At 44.3% G+C, this 25,914-nt stretch overlaps 1 protein-coding gene across 6 annotated transcripts in view; it reads left to right on the forward strand.

The window, feature by feature from the left end:
* Nucleotides 1-1,108: 1,108 nt before the first annotated feature.
* The window catches only part of Tex9 (testis expressed 9), a 31,160-nt gene continuing 6,354 nt past the window's right edge, over nucleotides 1,109-25,914 (forward strand). For 3 of the 6 annotated variants that reach the window (XM_045160781.1, XM_045160785.1, XM_045160784.1), the window contains exons 1-10: nucleotides 1,109-1,146; nucleotides 1,223-1,296; nucleotides 2,447-2,510; nucleotides 5,528-5,607; nucleotides 12,782-12,830; nucleotides 13,945-14,027; nucleotides 16,095-16,273; nucleotides 20,042-20,163; nucleotides 20,896-21,069; nucleotides 24,734-24,868. In XM_045160781.1, coding sequence (XP_045016716.1) covers nucleotides 1,120-1,146; nucleotides 1,223-1,296; nucleotides 2,447-2,510; nucleotides 5,528-5,607; nucleotides 12,782-12,830; nucleotides 13,945-14,027; nucleotides 16,095-16,273; nucleotides 20,042-20,163; nucleotides 20,896-21,069; nucleotides 24,734-24,868 — 987 coding nt within the window. In that variant the 5' untranslated portion in view covers nucleotides 1,109-1,119. Of the gene's footprint in view, nucleotides 1,147-1,222; nucleotides 1,297-2,233; nucleotides 2,274-2,446; nucleotides 2,511-5,527; nucleotides 5,608-10,085; nucleotides 10,121-12,781; nucleotides 12,831-13,944; nucleotides 14,028-16,094; nucleotides 16,274-20,041; nucleotides 20,164-20,895; nucleotides 21,070-24,733; nucleotides 24,869-25,914 lie in introns of those variants that run through there. The other 3 variants (XM_045160783.1, XM_045160786.1, XM_045160787.1) reach the window with 3 other exon arrangements.

Below are 25,914 nucleotides of genomic sequence, written 5' to 3' on the forward strand. Positions count from 1 at the left end.
AAAGTAGTGAGATCAGAGGACAACCAAAATCTATTTTTCTTTCTCTCTTGACCTTTGTGAAATAATTTACTTTTAAAATATTTACCATCCACTCATAAAGTGTACTATCCAGGCCGGGCGTGGTGGCGCATGCCTTTAATCCCAGCACTCAGGAGGCAGAGGAGGGAGGATGGCCATGAATTCGAGGCCACCCTGAGACTACATAGTAAATTTCAGGTCAGCCTGGGCTAGAGCAAGACCCTACCTCGAAAACCAACAAACAAAAATAAAAATAAAAAAATAAAAACAAGTTAAGTGTACTACCCATTGGCTTTTAATGTATTTACAGAGTGGTAATACTCAGGCCCGTCAGACCAGCAAGTGGCAGAGCCCGGATGTGAACTTGGACTGACTTTCAGAGTTAGATGTGTTGGCCATGGTATAAGTAAATTAACTGTTAAAAATCAAAACTTTAGCTGGGCGTGGTGGCACACGCCTTTAATCCCAGCACTCGGGAGGCAGAGGTAGGAGGATCGCCGTGAGTTCGAGGCCACCCTGAGACTACTTAGTGAATTCCAGGTCAGCCTGGGCTACAGTGAGACCCTACCTCGAAAAAGGAAAAAGAAAAAAGGAAAAAAAAAATCAAAACTTTAGAATCTTACTAAAAAGTGTATGTTAAACAAAAAAGATGGGAGTCAGACTAGCCCACTAGGTTAGAACAGTACAAGAAGCTAGGGGCGTGTGTGGCGGGGGGGGGGTATGTGCACATACTCGTGGAGCCCAGAGGCCCTCGGGTGTCATTCCATGTTTTGAGCCAAGGTTTCTCATCGATTTCAATCCCAGATAAATAGGCTAGACTGGCTGGTCAGTGAGCCCTAGCTCTGGATTGCAAACCCAGTGCACAGGTGCACGGGATCCGAACTCAGGCCCTTGTGAGGAAAGAACTTGACCCAGCCCCAGCGAGTCACCTCTCCGGCCCCTACCTACTCGCACTATTCGAATGGGCACCGCCTCCACCCGCCCCAGCGGGAGGCGCGCGGCCGCCCCGGGTCTCGGGCCGCGGTTCCCGCGCACCGGGACGATGCGGAGCTCTCGCGCGAGGATGCTCGGTTGCCGGGGTGACCGCGTCGCGGCGGGAAGATGGCTGCGCGCGGTGCTGGCGCGCGGGTGGGTTGGGGGCGCCGGGAGGGACGGGGCCTCGGCGACAGAGCGCGTCCTTGAACCTGACTCTGTCTCCTTGCAGGGCCGCGGCGTTCCCGGCAAGCGGAGATCCGCGGTGGCTCGGCAGGACCTGCTGGCTCGGGAAGAGGAGTATAAGTAAGAGTGAGGGCTGCGCCCAGCGGGGTCTGGGGCCAGCCCCGCCCAGTCCTCTCCTGCCCTGCCCTGCCCTGCCCTGCCCAGCCCAGTTCTCCCCCCGCCTAGTCCTCCCTTGCCCAGTCCTCCCTGCCCTGCTCAGTCCTGCCCTGCCCTGAGCTAAGTGCGATTCACTACACTGATGTTAAACCATTTAAGATGCTAACTGTAAAGATTGTGTGGAGGTAAATTCATTCCTCCCTCTCCCATGGCTGGGGGAACACCATAAACTTTGTGTGTCTGGAGCAGATGTAAGTTAGATGAGAATCTTAAAAATAAAATAGGTTGGAGATGGCTCATTGGTTAAAGTCACTTGTTTGCACAGACTCATAGCCTGGGTTCCTTCCCCAGGACCCAGGTAAAGCCAGATGCACAAGGTGGCACATGCATCTGGAGTTCATTTACAGTGGCTAGAGGCCCTGGAGCACCCATTCAGATTCTCATTCTCTCTGTGTCTGTCTGCTTGCAAATAAAAAAAGTTAAAAAAATAAAATTGGTTGGATGATGACAGTGGGCTAATTGTAATCATTTTTGCAGGCTTGATTGGACCAAGCCAATAATTCCCCGTCCCTGCCCAGGGGGAGAGGGGCAGGAGTGGGAAGTGGGGGCCAAACTAATGTTTCATTTTGATGACTGTTGTCAGCCACATTGAATCTGCTCTCTAGACGTATGATCTCACTCTCAAGCGAGCGTGTTCCCAGACCAAGCAGGCCTCCCTCATTCTGGTCACTGTTGTCCTCTAGTAGCAGGACATCAACCTCTAGAGACTCAAGGTTGGGACCTACATTCTGTGCAGGAGGATCAATCCTGGAACCAAGCTGAACTTGCCCGGATTATTCTTCCCAAGTTTATTAGCTAAGTCTGTTCACCTGAAGGCACGAGGAAGAGGCAGCAGGCCAGGACTTAACGGTGTTCGAGTTTCTACCCTGGGGTAGGAAGAGGTGGGCTTGGCAGTGCGTTCTAGTAGCTGTGTTCATTTTAGAGAAAAAATTGTTGTGCATGTGTTGTCAGCCGTCGATTAGGTCACCTCTTAAAATGTAAGTGCAGAATCTTATTTTCCTTTTTGTTAGAGTTTCATTGTAACCCTATTATTAACTAAATTTTCTACTTGTAGGCGTTTAAATGCAGAATTGGAAGCCAAAACGGCTGACCTGGTGCGACAAGCTGAGGAAGTAATAGTAAGTAGATGCAGTTTTTCCAAGTTAAATGCCGACTTTTAAACTTTCCAATTTGACATACAATCACCCATACATAAAAGTACCCAAAGTGCCGGGCGTGGTGGCGCACGCCTTTAATCCCAGCACTTGGGAGGCAGAGGTAGGAGGATCGCTGTGAGTTCAAGGCCACCCTGAGACTCCATAGTGAATTCCAGGTCAGCCTGGGCTAGAGTGAGACCCTACCTCGGAAAGAAAAAAAAAAAAAAAAAAAAAAGTACCCAAAGCGTAAATGTTCAGCTCTGAGTGACTGTAAATGGCACATGAATATATATGTGCATAGGAATAGATGATGTCTGTGTTTTGATAAATGTGCTTTTTCTTTTCCTTTTTAAAAAATATTTTTATTTTTATTTATTTATTTGACAGAGAAAGAGGGCGAGAGAGAGAGAATGGGTGTGCCAGGGCCTCCAGCCACTATAAACAAGCTCCAGACATGTATGCCCCCTTGTGCTTCTGGCTAACATGGGTTCTGGGGAATTAAACCTTGGTCCTTTGGCTTTGCAGGCAAACATCTTAACCACTAAGCCATACCTCCAGCCCAAGTGTACATTTTCTAAAAATCAATAAAAAGCTTCAACTTATGTGTTCCAATCATGTAGTTAGCATGAGCATTAATTTTAATAGTCTTTTCTGGCATGAAGAGTCGTTATGTAGAATTTAACACTGACGCTTGACTGAGGACGGAGGTAATGTCACCAGATGGAGGCTGAGGAAAGAGAAGTGAGTGCCAAGGGGAGCCAGGTGCCCAGCTGTTCCTTACACGCAATGAGAATGACATTGGCATGGAAAGTGTGAGACCCAGTGTCACTCCCCATTCCAGTACCGAGTGGAGTCCTCCTCCTCAAGCTCCTGGATGGAGGAGCCCACCTGAGGGAGTCAGCTGGTGTCAGACTAAAAGTTCCTACCCTCCTTTCAGTGCTTCCTCCTTTAATACCAGAGCTCTTAAAATAAGGTTGTTGGGGACCGAGAGGAAGTGGGAGACTGTTTTGTTTTAGTGCTTCGCACACGTCCATGACTATTTGCCAGACTAGGAATGAGAGCAGCAGCATGCGCGACCCTGCAGGCAGTGGGCTTTAGGGGATGGGGCAGATTTGCCAGCTGCACGGGTTCATGTGGTCTGTATCTGAGGGGCAGGAAAGCACCTTCCAGGATGACTCACGCGTGTAGAATGAGGGGTTCATTATGTGTCGCCTAAAGAGTCCCGTAGAGAGAGCCTTTATTTCTGCCCCTAAATGGGGCAGCATAGAAGACTGAGAAGGTCTGAGAAAGGGAAGGTTATAACTCTTGGGATGTTGATTTCTTTTTTTTTCTCAAGGTAGTTTCTCACTCTAGCTCAGGCTGACCTGGAATTCACTCTAGTCTCAGGGTGGCCTAGAACTCATGGAGATCCTCCTACCTCTACCTCCCAAGTGCTTGGATTAAAGGCATGAGCCACCACACCTGGCTGGCGTGTTGATTTTTTGCTAACCTGTTTTCATTGCTCAGTGTCTCTGCCAACAGTTTTTTTTTTTTCTCAATTTTTATTAACATTTTCCATGATTATAAAAAGTATCCCATGGTAATACCCCCCCCACTTTCCCCTTTGAAATTCCATTCTCCATTATATCCCCTCCCCATCTCAGTCTCTCTTTTATTTTGATGTCATGATCTTTTCCTCCTCTTATGATGGTCTTGTGTAGGTAGTGTCAGGCACAGTGAGGTCATGGATATGCAGGCCATTTTGGAGGAGCATGTTGTAAGGAGTCCTACCCTTCCTTTGGCTCATACATTCTTTCCACCACCTCTTCTGCATTAGACCCTGAGCCTTGGAAGGTGTGATCGAGATGTTACTCAGTACTCCAGTCACTTCTTTCCAGAACTATGATACCTTCTGAGTCATCCCAAAGTCAAAGTGAGAGTAGCGTTAATATAAGGGTATATATATTAAGAGAAGTGCTTACTGGGCAGTTTGATAAGCATAGTATATACATTTTCCCAGACATCAGCAGATTTTATACCCATAGGGCTCATGACTACCCCTGTTTTAAATTTTCAGTATTAGGGATGTGTTTCCCCCCATGGAGCGGGCCTCCAGTCCAATTGGAAGGCAGTTGGTTTCCCCCATAACAGATGTGCTACTGTTGGACCCGTTGCCTCATTTGGCCTGGCTGGCCAATTAAAAGGCTTGCAGTGTCCACTGTTGATTATCTTCACTGGTGGTATCTCTTTCTCCCATTGACCTACATGTAGAGTGGCTTCTTCCAGCTTTCTGTCAGCTGGTCTACAGGGAGGAGGTTATCAGCTTAGTTCCAGCAGGATTTCTCAGTGGCTTTGCAGTCCAAGTATGTGGAGTCTTCAGCAATAGGGTCTTACCATCTATTCCTGGTGGGAAACCAAGGGTCTCGTCTGCCAACAGTTTTTACCCCAGTTTTTTTTTAACCCCATTTTTACCATCTTCATGGACTTTGAGCTGGTTTAAGACAAGTCTTTCTGTTGAACAGATTTTTCTCCTCATTTCTTGTACCTCTTTCTTTTGGGGGGGGTATTTTTTATTTTATTTATTTATTTGAGAGAGAGAGGGAGGGAGGGGGCTGGGGAAGGCAGATAGAGGGACAGAATGGGCACACTAGGGCCTCCAGCCACTGCAGACACATGTTCTACTTTGTGCATCTGGCTTAGGTGGGTTCTGAGGAATCAAACCTGGGTCCTTAGGCTTCATAGGCAAGCACCTGAACTGCTAAGTCACCTCTCCAGCCCCTCTTTCTAATTTCCATTGCATAAGCTGGAAATCTCTAAAGTAGTTGGGACACAGGAGTTGGAAGTATATAAAGGCACCTTTCCCTTGAAATTGACTTTGTTAGCCCCAGAACAAAAGTGTCATTCTAATAAAGCAGCACTTCCCATGCGGCAGCATTTCAGTGCTGTGACATCACAGGAACATCGGACAGCTCAACATATTAATGTTCAGACAGGCATTTAATATAGTTTCTTGACTCTAGAGAGATCAACAGGAAATGCGATGGAGACCTCTTTCAGCACAAGTCAAGTCACATGAAGGGGAAGGTGATTATAGTACAAGGTAAGTGACTTAAATTCTCTACTACCCTTGGTTATTTTATAAACTCAGTGATCCATACAGGTCTTCACTCTATGGAGTCTTTTCATGCAAATGTTGACTATAGCTCAAAGAAGAATGTGATATGTAAGTAATAGCTGGGGGGCTGGAGAGGTGGCTTACTGGTTAAGGACCCAGGTTTGATTCCCCAGAACCCACATAGACCAGATGCACATGGTGGCGCTTGTGTCTAGTGTTCATTTGCAGTGACTAAAGGCTTTGGTGCGCCCATTTTCTCCTCCCCCCTCTAGTAAATAAATAAAAATAAATATTTAAAAAAAATAATAAAGTAGCTGGGCTTTTACTAGTGAGATGTAAGGCAGACCTTCACCTGTTTCCTCTGTGTAACTCCAAGTATTATTATTATTTTATTATTATTATTATTATTTTCTTTTTCTGTTTTGAGGTTGGGTTTTACTCTAGCTCAGGCTGACCTGGAATTCACTATGTAGTCTCAGGGTGGCCTTGAACTCATGACGATCCTCCTACCTCTGCCTCTTGAGTGCTGGGATTAAAGGCATGCACCACCATGCCTGGCCCCCAAGTATTATTTTGACATAAGTATAATCATCCTTCTTTAAAACACTGCAGCTTAGAGTCATTCAAGAGCCAACGGGCCTTACAAAGTCGTCATTTCCCTTGGGTTTAGACCACAGTGACGTGTTTCCAGACCTTTTCTCATGCACTGCACTAACCTTCTTCAACTTTCTTCATGTGATCTCAGCTCCATCTCCTATACTTTCTTTTAAAATTACCTGTGAACTCTATGGAAGGATAAGTTAATAAAAAATAATATATACATATATCTATATTTTTCTTGACTTCATGTGAATTTCTAACAGTCAAGAAATTAGACAACTATCAAATGTGTACAATAAATTTAAGAGGAACAGTGTAGGATCCATGTGATGAAATGATAAAAATCTCACTATAGCAGAGGCAATGACAATCACCACATAGTCTAAGTCTTGCAATTGTCAGTGGAAAATTCCAGAAATAAAGCCAGACGTGGTGGTACACGCCTTTAATTCCAGCACTTGGGAAGCAGAGATAGGAGGATCACTATGAGTTCAAGGCCATCCTGAGAATACATAGTGAATTCCAGGTCAGCCTGGGCTACAATAAAATCCTACCTCACCAAAAAAAAAAAAAAAAAAAAAAAAAAATTGAGAAATAAACAACCCATAAATTTCAAATTATACACTGTTCTAAGCAATATGATGGGATCTCACACTGTCTTGCCCCATTGTTGCAGTCAGGTTCACATTACTGGTAGAAATTACCCAACCAAGAGCAGCTTGTGGGGAAAAAAGAGGTTCATTTTGGCTTACAGGCTCGAGGGGGAAGCTCCATGATGGCAGGGAAAATGATGGCATGAACAGAGGGTGGACATTACCTCCTGGCCAACATTAGGTGGACAACAGGAACAGGAGAGTGTGCCAAACACTGACAAAGGGAAATTGGCTATAATACCCAAACGTCCACTCCTAATAATACACTGCCTCCAGGAGGCTTTAATTTTCAATTGCCATCAGCTGGGGAACATAGCATCCACTTAGCAACGTAAACTTATGGGGACATCTGAATCAAACCACCACATTCTGCCCGTGACCCCCATAAACTGATAACCATTCATGATGTAAAACACAACACACTCAGTCCAACTTAAAAGTCCCCATAGTTTTTATCAATCCCAGTGATGTTCAAACATCCCCATAGTCTAAGATCTTTTAACTGAGCCATAATACCAAAAACAAAACAAAACAAAAAACCATAATGGCACAGAATAAACACACTGCAAAAGATGGCATTGTGCATGGGAAATATTCAACCAATACAAGATTTAAAGCAACCAGGGAAAACATCAAACTCTGTAGCTCCAAGTCCAACAACTCTAACCAGTGTCAAGTCTCCAAATCCAACAATTCTAACCAGCAACAAGTGTCCAGAGTTCCAATTCCACCCCTCCAGCTAGGCTACTCACAGTCCTGGAAAACTTCATCTGGGCCAGCAGCTTTCCTTGGCAGCCATCTTGTGGTCCCAGCAGCTCCACTGGGTCTCCACTACAATCCAGGATTCATCCTCATGGCCCCATGGGGTCTCCATGCAGGCATCCAGTAAACCTGCTTCACACTGCCCATGGCCATTTCCAAAACACAAGACTGTGTTGCAAATTCAATGACCTTCCCTTTCCTGCATTTCTTAAACTCCACAATACCAGGTAGGGTGCCAATTTGTTAATCCACGGGGGAATAAAGCAGACTTTGGAGAACAGGACACTCCTTGAACACCCAGACCTCTTCAAAAGAGTCTACATACCCTGTACAACTTCTCAGGACACGGGCATAATAGCAAGCTTCTCAAACTGCTTCTAGCCCAGTCCAAACAAAGCTTTTTCTCACCCTCATAAGCCAAACCTCACAGTCCATAATTCTTACTGCATGCAAGTCTTTCAACTCTGACCAGAATAGTCCATCAAGCTGTACTTACTGCACTGCAAGGCGTCTCTTAGGTCAAGGTTTCAAATCCTTCCACATTTCTCTTGAAAAATGAGCTCCAAAAGGCCAAAGCCACACAGTCAGGTGTCTAGCAGCAATCCCACTCCTTGGTACCACTTTGCATTGCTGGTAGAAATCACCTGACCAAGAGCAGGTTGTGGGCAAAAAAGAGGTTCATTTTGGCTTACAGGCTCGAGGGGGAAGCTCCATGATGGCAGGGAAAACGATGGTATGAGCAGAAGGTGGACATCACCCCCTGGCCAACATAAGGTGAACAATAGCAACAGGAGAGTGTGCCAAACACTGGCATGGGGAAACTGGCTATAATACCCATAAGCCCGCCCCCAACAATGCACTCCCTCCAGGAGGCATTAATTTCAAAATCTCCATCAGCTGGGAACCTAGCATTCAATTCAGAACACTTAAGTTTATGGGGGACAGCTGAATCAAAGCACCACACTCATCCTGCCTGGGATGTGAGTCTCTAGTCCAGCAGGTCCTCACTGTGTGTACTTAGTGGCCAATGCTGTGTCACAGGGCCAGCCAGTCCATCTCATGGCACAGCACAGGCATGTTTCATCTTACCGCGCCACACCATACCAGAGGAGGGAGGCTGAGTACAGTACAGTACAAAACGCAAAGAGAGACCAAGTTCACCCAACTTTTATTGCAGGATATTGTTATAATTGTTCTATGTTTAATAGTTATTGTTAACTTCCTACCATACTTAGTTTATAAATCGAGCTTTGTGACTTATGTGTGCATAGGAACAAACATAATTTATATGGGATTTGATACTATCCTATCTCAGGCATCCACTAGGGGGTCTTGGAATATGTCCTCTGCAGTTAAACAACGTTATCAAGTGGTGAATCTGTAAGTAATGGTGGAATACTATTTAGTAATAAGCAGAAATAAGTGCCTGATAAAGTAGCACCCGTGCTAAATAAGAGACGTCAGACTGAAAATGCCCACAGTCTGCTTTCCTATTAATGGTCGTGTGCCACTGACGAGGAGATGTGTTCTGAGACGGTCACTGACAGTGGCCTCACCAGTGTGAGCGTCACACAGAGCGTGACTTTACTAGGCAGCGGAGAAAATTGTCAGCTCTCTTGTAACCCTAGGAGACTGTTGTTGGTTATGTGTCTGTCCCTAACCTAAATGTAGTCGCAGAGCTCAGCACAGTGTTCACCATTCCGGAAAAGACAAGCTGCAGGGATGGGAACCAGGTTAGTGGTCCTCTAGGGCGGGGGAGGTTTAGAGAACCACTTACCACGGGCACAAGGAACCTTTTGGGATGATGAAAATACTCTCTGCATTGGTGGTGGTAGTTCTCTGTCTATATAGATTTGTTGAGATTGATTGAACTGTATACCTAAAAATGTATACTTATGCTGGATATTTTATCATAGTCTTCCATACCTAGGGTTACTCCATGAGAAAATATGGTTGGGAAACTGGAACTTAGTTTCCTAAAGTTTAGCATGTGTTTCCTTCAACCTGCTGCAAGCAAGGTTGACTGCCCAATCATTTCGGTTCTGTTGCTAACGAAGCATTCATGGAGAACACCAACAAGCAAGCAGAGGCCTGCGCTGTAGAACATTCTGCGTGTTTGCAGCTCTGTTAGCGCTGGGAAGCCTGCGGAGACAGACGGCTGGTGTCTGTGTCTGTGTGCACGCGCATGCACGCATATGGAATGTGAGGTGCACAAAATATGCCAAGGAGATGGCAGGTGTTGAATTGAGGATAAAGTGGGCATATTATTTAGAAACATGCAGGAATGTTTGTTTTCTGTAATTTAATGGTATTTTGAAAGCCATTTTTCCTTCCCAGAAATATTTGTAGTAGATTTTATCTAAGTATATCTTGGTGTTTAATATCAAATCTGATAGAAAGTCATTTCACTTCTCATGTCCTCCACTGCAGTTTGGCATTCTGAGGGGAAGTGATGGAGGAGTTTTCACAGCAGCAATGCAACAGTGAGTTATACTTGCCAGGTGTTAATGCAGGCACTCTGCAGTCTAGACAGTGGAGCAGGGGTAGGCAAACTGTTTCTGGAGTGGACCAGGTAGGTAAGGGTTTTTGATTTATGGTTATTCTGTCAGATCTACTCTACTACTGCAGAGTGGAAGCAGCAGGGACACCATGGCACAAAGGGCTGTGGGTAGATCCAGCCTGTGGGCAGTTGGCAGATGCCCTTAAATACTCGATGCTTAAAACCACATACAGGGCTGGAGGGATGGATTAGTGGTTAAGGCACTTACCTGCAAAGCCTAAGGACTCAGGTTCGATCCCCTAGGATCCACGTAAGCAAGAAGCACAAGGTGGCACATGCATCTGGAGTTCATTTGCAATGGCTACAGGCCCTGGCATATCCATTTTTTCTCTCTCTGTATCTACCTCTCTCTCTCTTTCAAGTAAATAACCATTTTGAAAATTTAGAGTAAATGCATGAAACAAACTGGATTTAGATATATTCATTTATTCATTTCATTTACTCATTCAGGGCATAGTTGATGTCAACGTAAGAGTTTGCATGTGAGGGCTGGGGAGGGCTCAGTGGTTAAGGCCTTCTCCTGCAAAGCCCTGGTTTGATTCCCTAGTAGCCATGTAAAGCTTGATGCACAATGTGGCGCATGCATTTAGCGTACCTTTGCAATGGCTGGAGGTCCTGATGCACCCATTCTCTCCGTCTCTTTTCTCTCTCTCTCTGCTTGCAAATAAAAAACATTTTTTAAAAAAGAGTTTGGCTGAGAGTGGTGGTACACACCTTTAATACCAGCACTTGGGAGGCAGAGGTAGGAGGATCACCATGAGTTTGAGATCACCCTGAGACTACATAGTGAATTCCAGGTCAGCCTGAACTAGAGTGAGATCACACCTCAAAAAAGCGGGGAAAAAAAAAGTGTGTGTATGTGAGATACTATGACAAAGGCCTCACCTTGGGCAAAGGAAAAGGCAGAACAGTGGGAAAGGCCAACTGCGTGTGGAAGAGCTTTAGAATGACAGCAGTGAGTGCTCACAGAGAAGAGTGCCATGGCTGGTTGTGTCAGAGTGCAGTAGTCACTTGTCAGGGTTCCCATTTGCATTTTCCTGTGAAAACATTGACATGTCTTCTCAGGAGTGAATTATTTAACCAAAGCACTGGGGTTTTTTTGTGTTTTGTTTTTGTTTGTTTTTTGGTTTTTTTGAGGCAAGCATAACAGACTGACCTTTTTTTATGCAAGAAAATGAGAGCGAGAGAAAAATTGGCACGCTGGGGCCTCCAGCCACTGTATTCAAACTCCAGACACATGTGTCACCTTGTGTGCATGTGCAACTTTGCGTGCTTGCATCATCTTGTGTGTCTGGCTTACATGGGATCTGAAGAGTCAAACATGGGTCCTTAGGCTTCTCAGGCAAACACCTTAACCTCAAAGCCATCTCTCCAGCCCCCAAAGCACTTATTACATTTATTTTTATTTGTTTATTTATTTTTATTTTTTATTTTAGATAGCGTGAGAAAGAGACAGAGTGAGGGAGAGAGAGAATTGGGGCATCAGGGCCTCAGCCATTACATTTGAACTTGACACTTGTACCACCTAGTGGGCATGTGCCACTTTGTGCTTGCCTCACCTTTGTGTGCCTGGCTTATGTGGGATCTAGAGAGTCAAACAGGTCTTTAGGCTTCACTGGAAAGTACCTTAGCCACTAAGCCATCTCTCCAGCCCCCAAAGCACTTAAAAAATATATAGATAGATATATATTTGAGAGAGAAAGGCAGATAGAGAATGAGCATATCAGGGCATCTAGCCACTGCAGACGAACTCCAGACACATGCGCTACATTGTGCATCTGGCTGACATGGGTTCTGGGGAATCAAACCTGGGTACTTACACTTTGCAGGCAATCACCTTAACTGCTAACCCATCTCTCTAGTCCACACTTAAAATATATATATTTATTTGCAAGAGAGAGAGAGAGGGGCAGATAGAATGGGCATGCCAGAGCCTCTAACCACTGCAAATGAACTCCAGACACACACATGCTCCACCTTGTGCATCTGGTTTACATAGTTACTAGGGAATCAAACCCGGGTCTTTAGACTTCACAGGCAAGTGCTTTAACTGCTAAGCCATCTCTCCAGCCCCCCATACCACACTTAAAAAAATACATTGTGTGTGTGTGTGTGCGTGAGTAGAGAGGTGCATGTGTATGTGGGAGAGGCTCGGGGGGAGTGTGCCAGGGCCTCCTGCCACTGAAAATGAACTCCAGACACATGTACCATTGTATGCATCTGGCTGAACTAAACAGGCAAGCAAGCTTTACAAGCAAGTGTCTAACTGCTGAGCCATCTCTCCAGCCCCAAAGCACTTTTTTATGATACTCATTCAAAAAAACATTAACATGTGGATAACGAGAATTGGCATGCAACATAATTCTACATGTATACATGATCATTAAGTGTGATTTTGTAGAAATGTTCATATTTAATTTATATAGAAACCAACCTTCATAACTTATACAGAAGCTAAGTCAATGTGGCTAACTGGGATTATAGCAATAGTGTACATTTTTCCCAATGTAGTGTAATTACTGTTAAATATCATTGTGTTTCAGTCAGGGCTATTATTAATGTGTGATGTTTATTTGACCCATAGAGCTGTATCGTCTTCTGAAGGGATGGTTCAACGACATTCAGAAACTAAGGTATGTACTCAATAGAAATAGAGTACAAACCTTAATGCTCAGAAGGAGTACATTAGTGAAGTATTGCTCATGAAGGAACTTGGTGTGTGTTTGTGTACTTATGCACACGCACATGTGGAGGTCAGAGGACAACCTCCGGGTGTTTGTACCCACTTCCCACCTCCTTTGAAACAGGGTCTCTCTTGTTCACTGCTGTGTGCACCAGGCCAGTTGGCTTGCAGGCCCTCAAGCATCCAAGAATCCCCTGCCTCCACCTCCATCTTGTTATAAGGTGCACAGGAATCACAGGCACCTGTGCTACTTGTGTCCGGCTTTGATGTGGGCCCTGGGGCGCCAGACTCTGGTTGCCAGGCTTGCACAGCAATCGCTTTAACCACTGAACCATCTCCTCAGCACTCTGAGTTATTTTTGTCTTAAATTTCACTGAGCAGTTGGACGTACATAAAATAAGATTTTAAGTGTACCAAGTTTATCACTTGGGGCTCTTCAGTTTTCTCTGTGAATCTTAAACTAATAAAGACCCGAAAAAGGAAGGAACTCAGCTACATGGCCGGCTGTTTAAAAGGGCTGGTCACTCCATGTCCAGATTTGCACTCAGGATATCCTGGGATTTCCTTGTTCCCACCCACCAAGACCAGAGCACAGGGAACGGAGACTGAAAGCCAGGGAAGGCCTAGTGGGAAACTTGGGCTAGTGAGTAGAACTAGATTAATTTTTTCCTAGTGGCTGAATGTAATTGAATCTTCGGAGCTCATTTTCCATATTGCTGAATATCTTGGTCCAGGTGATCTCTCTTTTCCATCTACACAGTTCTGGGGCTCTTGAAAATACAACTAAATTAATTCCATAGAAATATCAGTTCTTGGGCCTAAAGACCCAGGTTCAATTCCCCAGTACTCACGTAAGCCAGATGCACAAGGTGGTGCATGTGTCTGGAGCTGCAGTAGCTAGAGGCCCTGGTGCACCCATTCTCTCTCTTTCTCTCTCAAATAAATAAATTAAATAAATATCACTTTTTATTTGTAGCAAAATAGTAATTGCACATCTTCCAAAATTGCTTTTGTCAGGAAATGATTAGACTAGCTATTCAGTAGTTTCAATTCTTTTCATGCAGCCAAAGACCAAAAATATTGCTCCTGTAAGCAAGGTTCAGAACAAACTTCACTCTTCAAGTAAAGGAAGAAAAAGAAATCCAAGGTATAGTAGTTTCAAAAATGCTGTTTTCTTTTTTAGTTTTACAATTCACAGTGTCAGCATTCTTAGTTTAGGCTGTTTCTCCAGATCTTTTTATAAAGTTATAGTGCTCATATCTCATCCACATTCCTCAATTTATTTTCTCCTAAGAAATGTTTTACACCAGATAGTGAACATTTTGTGTTCACCAAAACAAACATTTTGGAGTGTAGTGACTTTAACTTGTTTTTAGTGAAAAATGTTGTTGAAAGTGATACTTGAATGTAGGATTTTTTTTTTTTAATTACTCTGCCCAGTTTTCTCATAGACTAGCCCGACTTCTGGTTCTTGAGTATTTGGAGCATGGCATGCGGTACGTTTCTGCTGGGTGGAGGGTGAATTAGATCATGGTATGACTGTACTGTATTTTTTTCTGGTTATTGTGAGAACAAATTCAAGACTGTCCTTAGCATGCATTATCACTACAAGGCTGTTCAGGGTAGGGACTTTTCCAGAAAAGGAAGAGGATTGGGCTGTACCATCTAGCTTCTTATTTTCTGTAAGTCACTAAATTTTGTGTGCGTGTGTGTGTTACCTGCCCAAGATGGAAGTTACATTATAATTCTTGAATAATCTCTGTTAATTCTTATATCTGAATTTTTAAATTTTTAAATGTTTTATTTATTTATTTGAGAGAGGCAGATAGAGAGAATGGGCGCACCAGGGCCTCCAGCCACTGCAAATGAACTGCAGATGCATGTGCCACCTTGAGTATATGACTTTACATGAAAATTGAAGCTGGGTCCTTTGGCTTTCCAGGCAAACACCTTTACCAATAAGCCATCTCTCCAGCACCCAAATTGTTTTGCTAATAAAAGGGGGAAAATAGAGTGAAGGAGCAGGAATAAAAAAAATAAATACAAAACACAATGAGCAAAAGGTGAGCTTCACTGCACATATGTAAAGGGTTATCTTGTTTTCTTACTTCATATCCACTTTTAAATGAAAGCTTGTTCCAAGCCAAGTTCTGAAACATTTGCTTATGTATTGGAAGTAGCTCAGGCTTTCAGAACCACGAACTTGTTGACATGTACATGTGCCAGTGCCCTCAAAAGTGAGTTTTATTCTATACTTCTTGCTCTGCTTAATTTTTAAAAATTCAGGGGCTAGAGAGATTCCTCAGTGGTTAAAGGCAATTGCTTACAAAACCTTCTGGCCCGAGTGTGATTCACCAGCCACTCATGTAAAACAGATGGTGGCAGATGAGCATTCCTCTTTTTTTTTTATGAGAGAGGGAGAGAGAATTGGTGTGCCAGGGTCTCTAGCCACTGCTGTTGAATTTCAGACAAGTGTGCCACCTTGTGTGTCTGGCTTACATGGGATCTAGGGAGTTGAACATGGGTCCTTAGGCTTTGCAGGCAAGCACCTTAACTGCTAAGCCATCTCACCAGCCCCCTGTGGGCATTCTTTTGCAGCAGCAAGAGACTAGTGTGCCCATACACCAAAACATGCAAAAAATAAGTAAATAATTGAAAAATTCAATATTTTAGTCAGTTTTGATTCTTGTAGAATGTGTTTCCCTTAGGTGGCATTGAGCTACCTTTTTGTTGCTGGGACAAAGCCAACCAGAAGTGGCTTATTCACCATGGCTCATCTCACTGGCACTGGCTACCGGGCTGGGCAATAAAAACAAGGCCAGCCCCCAGCAAGGCTCCACCAGCTGGGGATTGAGTCTGAGGCTTCACCACTGGCACACGAGGCTGTAGGGGACACTGCACATTCAAACCACCACAGGTGGCAAACAGAGCACTGAATTTAATTAAGCTAATGACAGTTCCTTCTCAAGAGCTTTGGGAATTATGGCCAGGGCAGCATCAGCTCGCACAGCTCCTGTCCAGTGCATGTACAGTGGCAGCCTCAGGCTAGACCTGGCCCTCCCACCCTGCAGAGCCAAGGCTTTCGGAGGGAGCCCATGCAAGTGTCAGCTGTAGATTTCAACATCGTTTAGCATTTGGAATTTCTTACGTAGGCAAACTGTCTCCTCTCTACCATCCTATTTCAGTGTACACACATGCATGTCTTCTATCTTAGTGCTAAGCTGAAGTTCTCCGAGGTGCAAGCTGCCGATGACGTGGCCATTCCAGAGGACTTTGCAGACTTCTCTCTTGCAAAGACAATCTCCAGGATTGAAGGGCAGCTGGAAGAGGAAGGTTTACCAGAAGACGTAGACGATGATGTCTTCTGTGGGGTTAGCGAGGATATTGGAACAGGTGGGTTTTTCTTTTGTCTTTTCTCTACCATTACTTAGGAAAAAAGATGTTTGGAAACTTTCTTTAAAAAACGATTGTGATGTTTTCTGTGTCAGGATAGTCGCAGTGTGTGGTAAGGGAAGGAAGGAGTGGGAGGACAGAGGAGGTGAGATCGGCCATGAGCTAGAATTGTTGAATGTGGTAAAAGCCAATTCTCTACTCTTGTATTTGATATTTTGTATTGTAAAACTTAAAACTTAGCCGGGTATAGTGGCACCTGTCTTTAATCCCAGCACTCAGGAGGCAGAGGTAGGAGGATGGCCAAGAGTTCGAGGCCACCCTGAGACTACATAGTGAATCCAGGTCAGCCTGAGCTAGAGTGAGACCCTACTTCAAAAAGCCAAAAAAAAAAAAAAAAAAATTAAAACTTGAATCTGGAGAATTGTTTGGAGTTTATTGAACTTTAAAAAATTATTATTTTTAATATTTTTGAGGCAATAGACTGCCTTTTTTTTTTCCAAGAGAGAGAATTGGCATGCCAGTGCCTTCAGCCACTACAAATGAACTCCAGACTCATGTACCCCTCATGCGCATGTGTGACCTTGTGTGCATCTGGCTTATGCGCATGTTAAATCAGTATGTGGAACAAAATAAATGAATTGCTGTAGTGTCAGGTGCAGTAATCAAGTCATCAATACTTAAAACTCAGCCTCTGCATATCACTAGGAAATACTAAATTTAGGTTATCTAAAAGCATTATATTAGTCAGCAGTAATGCCTCTAATTGTTGAAATTAAGAGGAACGTCTGTGTTGTACTGGGGAGATGGCGCAGTGGTTAAGGGCACTTGCTTACAAAGTTTGACATCCAGTTTCAGTTAGTTCTCCAGTACTCACATAAAGCCAGATGCACTAAGTGGCACATGTGTCTGGAGTTCATGAGCAGTGGCTAGAGGCCCTGATGTGCCGGTATGCTTTCTGTCTGTTTCTCTCCCTTTCTCTCTGTCTCTTCTTCTTTCCTCCTCCCTCCCTCTTTGCAAGCAAATAATTAAAAATTAAAGCTGGACATGGTGGTGCATGCTTTTAATCCCAGCACTCAGGAGGCAGAGGTAGGAGGATCGCTGTGAGTTCAAGGGACTACAGCCTGGGACTACAGAGTGAGAGTCAAGTTAGCCTGGGCTGGAGTGAGACCCAACCTCTCAAACAAACAAAAAAAACTTAAAAAAAAAAAAAAAAAAGAACATCTATGTTATTGAAACAAACAAACAAACCCAGACAGAATGTGTGCCTATAGAGAGAGGTTAATGGTAGGTTACCTGTACAGTTACACAGAACAGTTAATTGTGCTTTCCAGCCTCTTAGCCCTGCAACGATGGTGTCTTTGAGAATTCAGCAGTTTGTGTTAGACAGTCATGAAGTATGTCTTTAAAATTCTCCAAAAAGCCTAATGGTTGGTATGCATGATGATGATTGAGCTGCAGGACTCAGTCGTAAAGGGAGGCACTTGTTTCATTTGTGCTTTACTGTGTATGCTGACCTAAGCCAGCCTGGTGGACTGAGGTGGGCAGGAAGTCAGTTGCTTTTCCTTTGCCTCTTTTAAGATGCCTCCCAGGAAGTGCTGGGCAGATGTCTGCTTCTCCACAGCAGTTTCCATGGCCCTGCTGGTTACAGTCCCTGTCACAGAATAGAGACACAGAAAGCCAGGGTAAACATGCATGCCACTGTTCCCGTAGTACGGGTTTCCTCTCTGCCACTGGCTCAGTGTCCTTGGTGGGGCCGTCCCTGGTCTCCCCTCATGGGAGAATCCTTTCTTGGCACGGGCACTTCCTGGGAGAGGCTAAGTGTGGGATGGAAAGCTGTAGGGGCAGGTTGGGAGCACAGGCTGCTTGGTAAGATTCCAGGCTGTGTTTCACTACAGAGGACATGTTTGTTTCATGTATGTTGGACCACTGTGGTGAGTGTGACTCCCGTCTGCAGACTTACGTGAGTGCCAGCTTGCGGGTCAGGTTCTCAGGTGGGGGTTCTGCCCTGCCCCTCTCTCCTCCTCCCAGTGGCGAGCTGAGGGGCGGACTTCTCGCTCCCTGCATGCTTCCACTGTAACCTCACAGGCACTCCCGGCACCAGACTGCCTATTTTTTTTCCCATGTAAATTATTTTAATAGTTATTTCAAGATACCCTATAGTAGTATACAAAAAGCAAGACTGCACATGCTAAAAGTAATGGTAGGAAACATGTAAACGGTCTCCAAATACATTTAAATTATTTATTCTCACTGATTATTAATCATCATACAGCAAATACAGTATTAAAATGTATCATTCTCAGTAAATCTTTACTTATAAAATGTGATTGTTACAAGTAAAATAAAGCTTTTAAAATTTTCATTTAAAATACAAATTTTGTGAATAACCATTTTTAGGATGGTAATTATAAGTCAATACTAGAGAAAATTATTTCAGATACCTTCTTAAAATGATATGAAAAAAATCTTGACTCTGAAAAGTATCAAAAAAAAAAAAATACCTGACCCCTCTAGAAACTACCACCACTTATAGTTTCTTTTCCCTTCTGTATTTCTCAATCTCTTTCTTTCTGAGGCAAGGTCTCTGCACGGGGTGAACATTGCCATCCTCCTACCTCAACCTCCTGAGTGCTGAAATTACAGGTTGAGCCATCATGCCTGGCCTAGTTCTAGTTTCTAACATCTGTTTTGTACCACCAGCAAGAAGACACACAATTTAACACTGCAATTACCTGTCAAATAATTAGGTAGAATAAAAGTTATATATTCATTAAATTGAATATATACTTTTTTTCTCAGGTATGGTCTCGCTCTAGCCCAGGCTGACCTGGAATTCACTATTTACTTACTTAGGCTGGCCTTGAACTCACAGCAGTCCCCCTACCTCTGCCTCCCAAGTGCTAGAATTAAATGTGTGTGCCACTATGTCCAGCAAGTACATGTTTTTAAAAGTACAGCTCTTTCATGTAATCTTTTGAGAAACTGGACTATACATATATGTCTTGCAATATTATAAAACCATTTGAATCAAAAGTTTTCTTCTAGCCGGGCGTGGTGGCGCACGCCTTTAATCCCAGCACTCGGGAGGCAGAGGTAGGAGGATCGCCATGAGTTCAAGACCACCCTGAGACTACAGAGTTAATTCCAGGTCAGCCTGGGCCAGAGTGAGACCCTACCTCAAAAAAACAAAAAACAAAAAACAAAACAAAAAAAAAGTTTTCTTCTAGTCCTGGAGACCAATATTGATACCTTTTTCAATACCAAATAAAATTTAGTGTTTTGTGGTCTTAAAAGTTTATACAAGTTAATATGTTTGAAGATGTGATGAAGTGGCTCCATCTTTCCACTTATTTATATGATCCGAAATCACAGTTCCGCACAGTGGACATGTTTTCTCTCTGTTAAACCATAGGGTGATGCACTCATCACAAAATATATGCTGCAAAACAAATGAGACCTTAGGAAAATACTATTTTTTTTTATTTATAAGTATTTATTTATTGGTGTGGGTGTGGGTGGGTGTGTCAGGGCCTTTTGCTGCTACAAACACCAGACATTTGAGTGACTCGTGGCATCTGGCTTATGTGAGTGGCTTTGGAACTGAACCCAGGCCAGGAGGCCTTGCAGGCAAGTACCTTTTACCTGTGAACCACCTTCCCAGCCCTACACTGCTTATTTTGAGCATTTACCCTCATAAAATGGGTTTATCTTGTAATTGATGTGTCTTAGAGTCAGCAAACCCACTGAGTTAACCCTTTAAATTCACAGAGGCCCAGGTCAGATTCCTCAAGGCTAAGCTGCGTGTCATGCAGGAGGAGCTGGATAAGGTTGTGTGCGAATGCAATAGAAAGGTGAGGTGTGAGGAGCCCTCAGGAGAAATGCTATCAGAGGTACCTTGGGGCAGTTCTCATTATATTCTTGGGTAGCTTTGTTTAGATATGATCCATAGTTGTGTTTTGAGTCCAGAAATTGTACATAAATACCAAACTTCATTCTGACATACATTATCACAGAGCTAAAGAATTTTATTATTAGTTGGGCATGGTGGGTGCATGCCTTTAATCCCAGCACTCAGGAGGCAGAGGTAGGATGATTGCCATGAGTTCGAGGCCACCCTGAGACTAACTACATAGTGAATTCCAGGCCAGCCTGAGCTAGAATGAGACCCTACCTCGAAAAAATTTTTAAAAAAGAATTTTAAGTTTGTTTTGTGCTTAAGAATTTCCCATTTTGGATTTACCAGGTGACCTGTTAAATACAAAGGCTGGTAGAGTGCTTGCCTAGCATACATGAAGCCCTGGGTTCTATCTCCAGTACCAAATGAACTGGGCAAGGTGGCACATGCCTGTAATTCCAGCCTTTGGGAGTTGGAGGCAGCAAGATCAGAAGTTCAAGGTCCTCCTTGGCCACATAGCAAGTTTGGGATCAGCCTGGGCTATGAATGACCCTGATAAAAAGAAATCTCCATAAAACGACTTCTTTTTCTGAAGATGAATATGGAATGTACTTTGTTTCTTCTGTGTTAAATGGGTATACATATCTCATCAAAGCCTGTCTGAACCTTCTGTTTTGGTACCAAATCTTGTACACTTTTCACGTAGTTTATAATTTCTTAATCATAGGAAGATGAAATCCAGGATTTAAAGTCTCAGGTGAAAAATTTGGAAGAAGATTGTATGAAACAGCAGCGAACAGTGAGTGGTCAGCAGTTGCAGATAGGAAAATACAAAAGTCTTTTTGAAGAAGCAAACAAGAAATGTGACGGGTTACAGCAGCAGCTGTCATCAGTAGAAAGGGTAAATAAACGTCTCTTCTCTTTCCTCACGTGATGCCAGAGATGGCAGAAGCCGCGCACCGGTCTTGTACCACTTCTGGCTATTAGGTAATGAGCACTTGCTGAAAGCTCCCTTGTTAAACAGAAGAGCTTTAACAACCCTACGGAGGTATAATTCACATGCTGTGTTTCATCTCCTTTTAAATGTGCAATTCAGTGGCTGTCGGTATATTCCTGGAGTTGTGCAACCTACTACATCGGTATCCGCTAAAAGACGCTTCCTACCCCTCTCTGCTGCCCTCTTCTCCAGCCCTGGGCGAGCCAGTGCTCCTTTCTGTGTCTGTGAGTCTGTCTGTTCTGGGACATGGCAGGTGGTCTTTGCAACTGGCTTTTACTTAACAATGTTTGGTAAGCCTTGTCCATGCTGCAGCACTGGTCAGCGCTTCATTCCTTTTTAACAGCAAGTATATGCCATTATATTCACGAAGAGAACAGTTAATTTAACTCTTGTAAAGTTCTAGATTGAAGCCAGGCCTTCCCTGCGCACACTGCTCTAGAACCTGCTGTCAGTCAACCTCGCGCTGCAGGGGTGAACATGCAAACAAGGCACGGTTGAGGGGAGGAACTGGGTTTATTTGCAGTGTAGAGATCCTGGGGAAGTTCCACAATGGCAGAAGCAGCCCCCTTTCACAGGTCCATGCAGAGAGAAATGCCACCACCAGCACCGCAAAGCAAGGCCCTCCAGGAACCCCAGAGCCCAAGTAGTCTGCATACCTTTAGATTGGAAATCAGATCCACCTCCTGCCACACCTTAGGGATGGAGCCTAGGATCCGCCCAGTGACCCCTCCTCCAGCAAGTAGCTGGAGATCTAATAACAAGCTTTAAAACTCCAGGGCACGCCAGGGCCTCTGGCCATGGCAAACAAACTCCAGAAGCATGTTTGACCTTGTACATCTGGTGTTACATAGTACTGGGGAATTGAACTTGGGTCCTTAGGCTTTGCACACAAGCACCTTAATTGCTGCCCATTTCTCTCCAGCCCAGCTTTTTAAGTGTTTTTTAAAAAAAAATACTTGTGTTGGGAAGGGGTGTGTGTGCTGTGGTGTATGTGTGGAGTTCAGAAGACAACTCTGAGGTGTCTGGGCTCCACCTTCTTTGAGACAGGGTCTCTTACCACTGCAAAAGAACATCACACTACCTGGCCAGAGAGGGCTTTGGGTTTACCTGGCTTCACCTCCCATTGTCCTGTGTGTGTTGAGATTAGATGCATGTGCTGTTTTGCATCTGGACTTACGCGGGTGATGGTGTGGTTTGGTGTTTTTGAGGTAGTCTCACTCTGTAGCCCAGGCTGACCTTAGGCCCATGGTAATTCTCCTGCCTCAGCCTCCCAAGTGCTAGGGATACAGACATGAGCCACTGTTGCAGTCAGGTTCACATTGCTGGTAGAAATCACCTAACCAAGAGCAGCTTCTGGGAAAAAGAGTTTTATTTTGGCTTACAGGCTCGAGGGGAAGCTTCACAATGGCAGGGGAAAGTGATGGCATGAGCAGAGGGTGGACATAACCCCCTGGCCAACATAAGATGGACCACAGCAACAGGAGGGTGTGCCAAACACTGGCAAGGGGAAACCGGCTTTAATACCCATAAGCCCGCCCCCAACAATACACTCCCTCCAGGAGGCACTAATTCCCAAATATCCATCAGCTGGGAACCTAGCATTCAGAACACCTAAGTTTATGGGGGACACCTGAATCAAACCACCACAGCCACCCACCATGCCAAGCTACACATTTCTGTTTATTTTCTTTATGCTATTTAGCTTTTTTCCTTTAAGACTCAGGACTTGACTTTTCCTAACACCTTTGCACATCATGTGAGCTGCTTTCTTTGGTGGTAGGCTCATCAAGTGACTGATGAGCTGATGAGGCCTTGTCTGCATTTCATGAGGTACTGGAGCTTTACTGAAATCAGATGTTTGCATTTTGACCAGTTTTTGCCTTTCTTCAGAGGATTTAGTTCTAGTGATTTTTTTTTTCTCATGCTATCTTTTTCCTTTTCAAACTCCCAGAAGGGGGCAGCACTGACTTAAGGCTGGGTATAGCGAGTAGTGAAGGAGGCCCTTCAGTCTTCTGTAGCACAGGTCACAAGCCCGCAGCAGAAAGAGCCGAGCCCAGGACCTCATCTTCCGGAAGGCGGTGAGAAGCGTGGCTTGTGCGGAGCGGGCGGTAGGCCCTGAGCTCCCAGCTGCTGCCACCACCAGGTTGTGGAGAGGGCGGCCACAAGGCAGACGGCTCACGCACAGCTTGATTTGTTTAGAATCCTACGCAGGGAACAGCGTGTGTTTTGTTCTGTTTCCCCCTTAATTACTAAAGCCACAAAGATGAGTATTAAAGATGAAGCGGTGATTAAGCCCAGAAAAAACAATGCAAGAATAATGCAGGCAGCCACATTTGTGTATGCATTTCAATTCTACACTATTTATTAACCATCTGCTTCACTTAAGGCTCTGGCCCAGGCCTTGTGGTGCAGGGACACAAAGAGGAGTGGGTTCTGTATTACAAATATCAGTTACGTGTAATAAAGATGCCATTTGTGAGTGCCTCTTGCACTAAAGTGTGGGGGACACAGAAACGAAGATAGCGTGCACCCTCGGAAAGTTTACAGTGTAGTGGAGGGCACAGGGCAAAGGCTGGTCCAGCCGCGAGGCGGACGCTGTGCTAACCCATGTCAGGATGCTTGAGAGCTTGGAGGAAAAGGTGCCTCACACAGCCTGAACCTTCACGCAGGAGGACATGTGCCCGTGAGCAACCCAGCCCGTCTTTAAATGATGATTAGGGACTCGTTAGGTCCATTGGGAATGGAAGGGGACCAGGGCAGGAGGAAGAGCATGAACGAAGGCACAGAAGGCAGGAAACACCTTGTCTGTCCAGGAGAGATTCCAAGTACTCCTGGTGTCACTCAGAGTTATGCCTATGGCAGGGGTGGGCCTGGGTGACAGGTGACAGGCTATGATGGAGTTTGTAGTTTGTCTGGTAGCTGCTGCTTTCTCCACATGTTGGCCACAGAATACCTATCTTACAGCATCCTGTTTGTACAAACAAAAGTCCCACCCACCCCAGGCATAGAAAAATCATCCAGTCTGATATACCTGCTGCTCAGAATTGGGATTTTCCTACAGGGTTAATATAGTGTACTAGCATTTAGTTAGTATTTCCTCAGATGTCACTCTTTATCAGTTTATACAAAACTGTTCATGAGATAGCATCAACATTGGTATTTGGGAGCATACCTACATCCTAGCCTTCCAGAGGCCAAGACAAGATCCTGAGGTCCACAGCAGCCTGGGCTGCATCTGCAGCAAGATCTTGTCTCCAGAAAATGTATAGTTTGTAAAGAGCTGCTAAAATACACATATGGGATAAATGTACTATGAATGAAAAGAATGAGAAAAATTTGAAACAAGAACACAGTTCACAACTACATTTTTTAGGACATATTTTTCAAATACTAGTTTGGGGCAGAATTTCCTGAGAACTTATCACTAATGCTTAGCCTCTGGCCGTGTGTGTGTGTGTGTGTGTGTGTGTGTGTGTGTGCAAGCAATATGAAAATGAAAAAATGGATATAAAATATACAAAGTTACCTCATGACATTCAAGTATTCCATACTGTGTTTTACCACCCAGGAATTAGAAAACAAAAGACGACTGCAAAAGCAGGCGGCCACCAGTCACAGTGCCACAGAGGTCCGCTTGAATCGAGCACTAGAAGAAGCAGAAAAGTACAAGCTGGAGTTAAGTAAACTGAGACAAAGCAACAAGGTAGGCAGAGACTACATTGCTTTGAGCATGATTAGCTTTGGGAGCATCCTCTTTTATTACGGCATCAAAAATCTTGAACATACAATTCTCGGTGTCACAGTGAAAATTTCTGTCATCAGAAATACTTAGCACTACATACATTTTTGCAAAGACGGGATTGTATGCTTAGGCTGGCATTAATCACTGGGCAATAGCACGACTCCCGAGGAATCCTTCACTTCTTCACACAGTCTTTGCAGGTGCCCACATTATGTGCCAGACATCTCTGTGGGCTCTGAGGACAAGCAGTGAAAGCAGTGTCTTTGGTTCTTTAAGTTCATTCTTCCAAGTCAGTTCTCTAGTGTGTAAAGGGAGGATTGGTTTTACAAGGCAACCTTGTGCATGCCCAAGACCACTGGGAAGTTTTGTTGAAACACAGATCACTGACTGGCCTTGGCACTTCTGACTCTGGCCAGGGTTGGCAGGTTCTCAGCTGCTGCTGGTGTTGGGGATTCAGGCACCATAGTCTGGTAATGACTGTTGTTACTGTAAAGATCACCTGCATAGGTCCAGCCAATGCTGGTGTAGGGTTAGCATGCAGGGCCTTGAGGGTCGGGAGTAAATGGATACAGACACTGCTGTGAGAGCTGCGCTGTAGCTATTAACTGTCAGCTTTTGGCTTTTTGTCAACCTGAAATGCACAGAGTGGACCTCAGTAGGAAACTCTTCCTTATTACAATGTTTAATAGTTAGCCATCCTCATTTATTATACTAATGACATGGTTGGGATTACAGCAGTAACATTTAACAGAAATAGGATGACCTGGATTGGTCACCGTCCTATGTATTACTAGAAAGAAGCATGTGAAATTGTGACAAGAGCTGTAAGGACACCCTGTGTGAGGCAGTTTGTGCTGTGCACCATCAGTGATGGGATAGCTGAGATCACTGGTAGAAGTTTTTAAATGAGCAAGTCATCTTTACAGACTTGCCCATAACTACCACATTTCCTAGAGGACTGTTTCACATTTGGTGCATTTTAACAGGAATTTAAAAAGTAAAAGACT

The sequence above is a fragment of the Jaculus jaculus genome, chromosome 10, assembly GCF_020740685.1.
Source record: "Jaculus jaculus isolate mJacJac1 chromosome 10, mJacJac1.mat.Y.cur, whole genome shotgun sequence".
NCBI lineage: Eukaryota > Metazoa > Chordata > Mammalia > Rodentia > Dipodidae > Jaculus > Jaculus jaculus.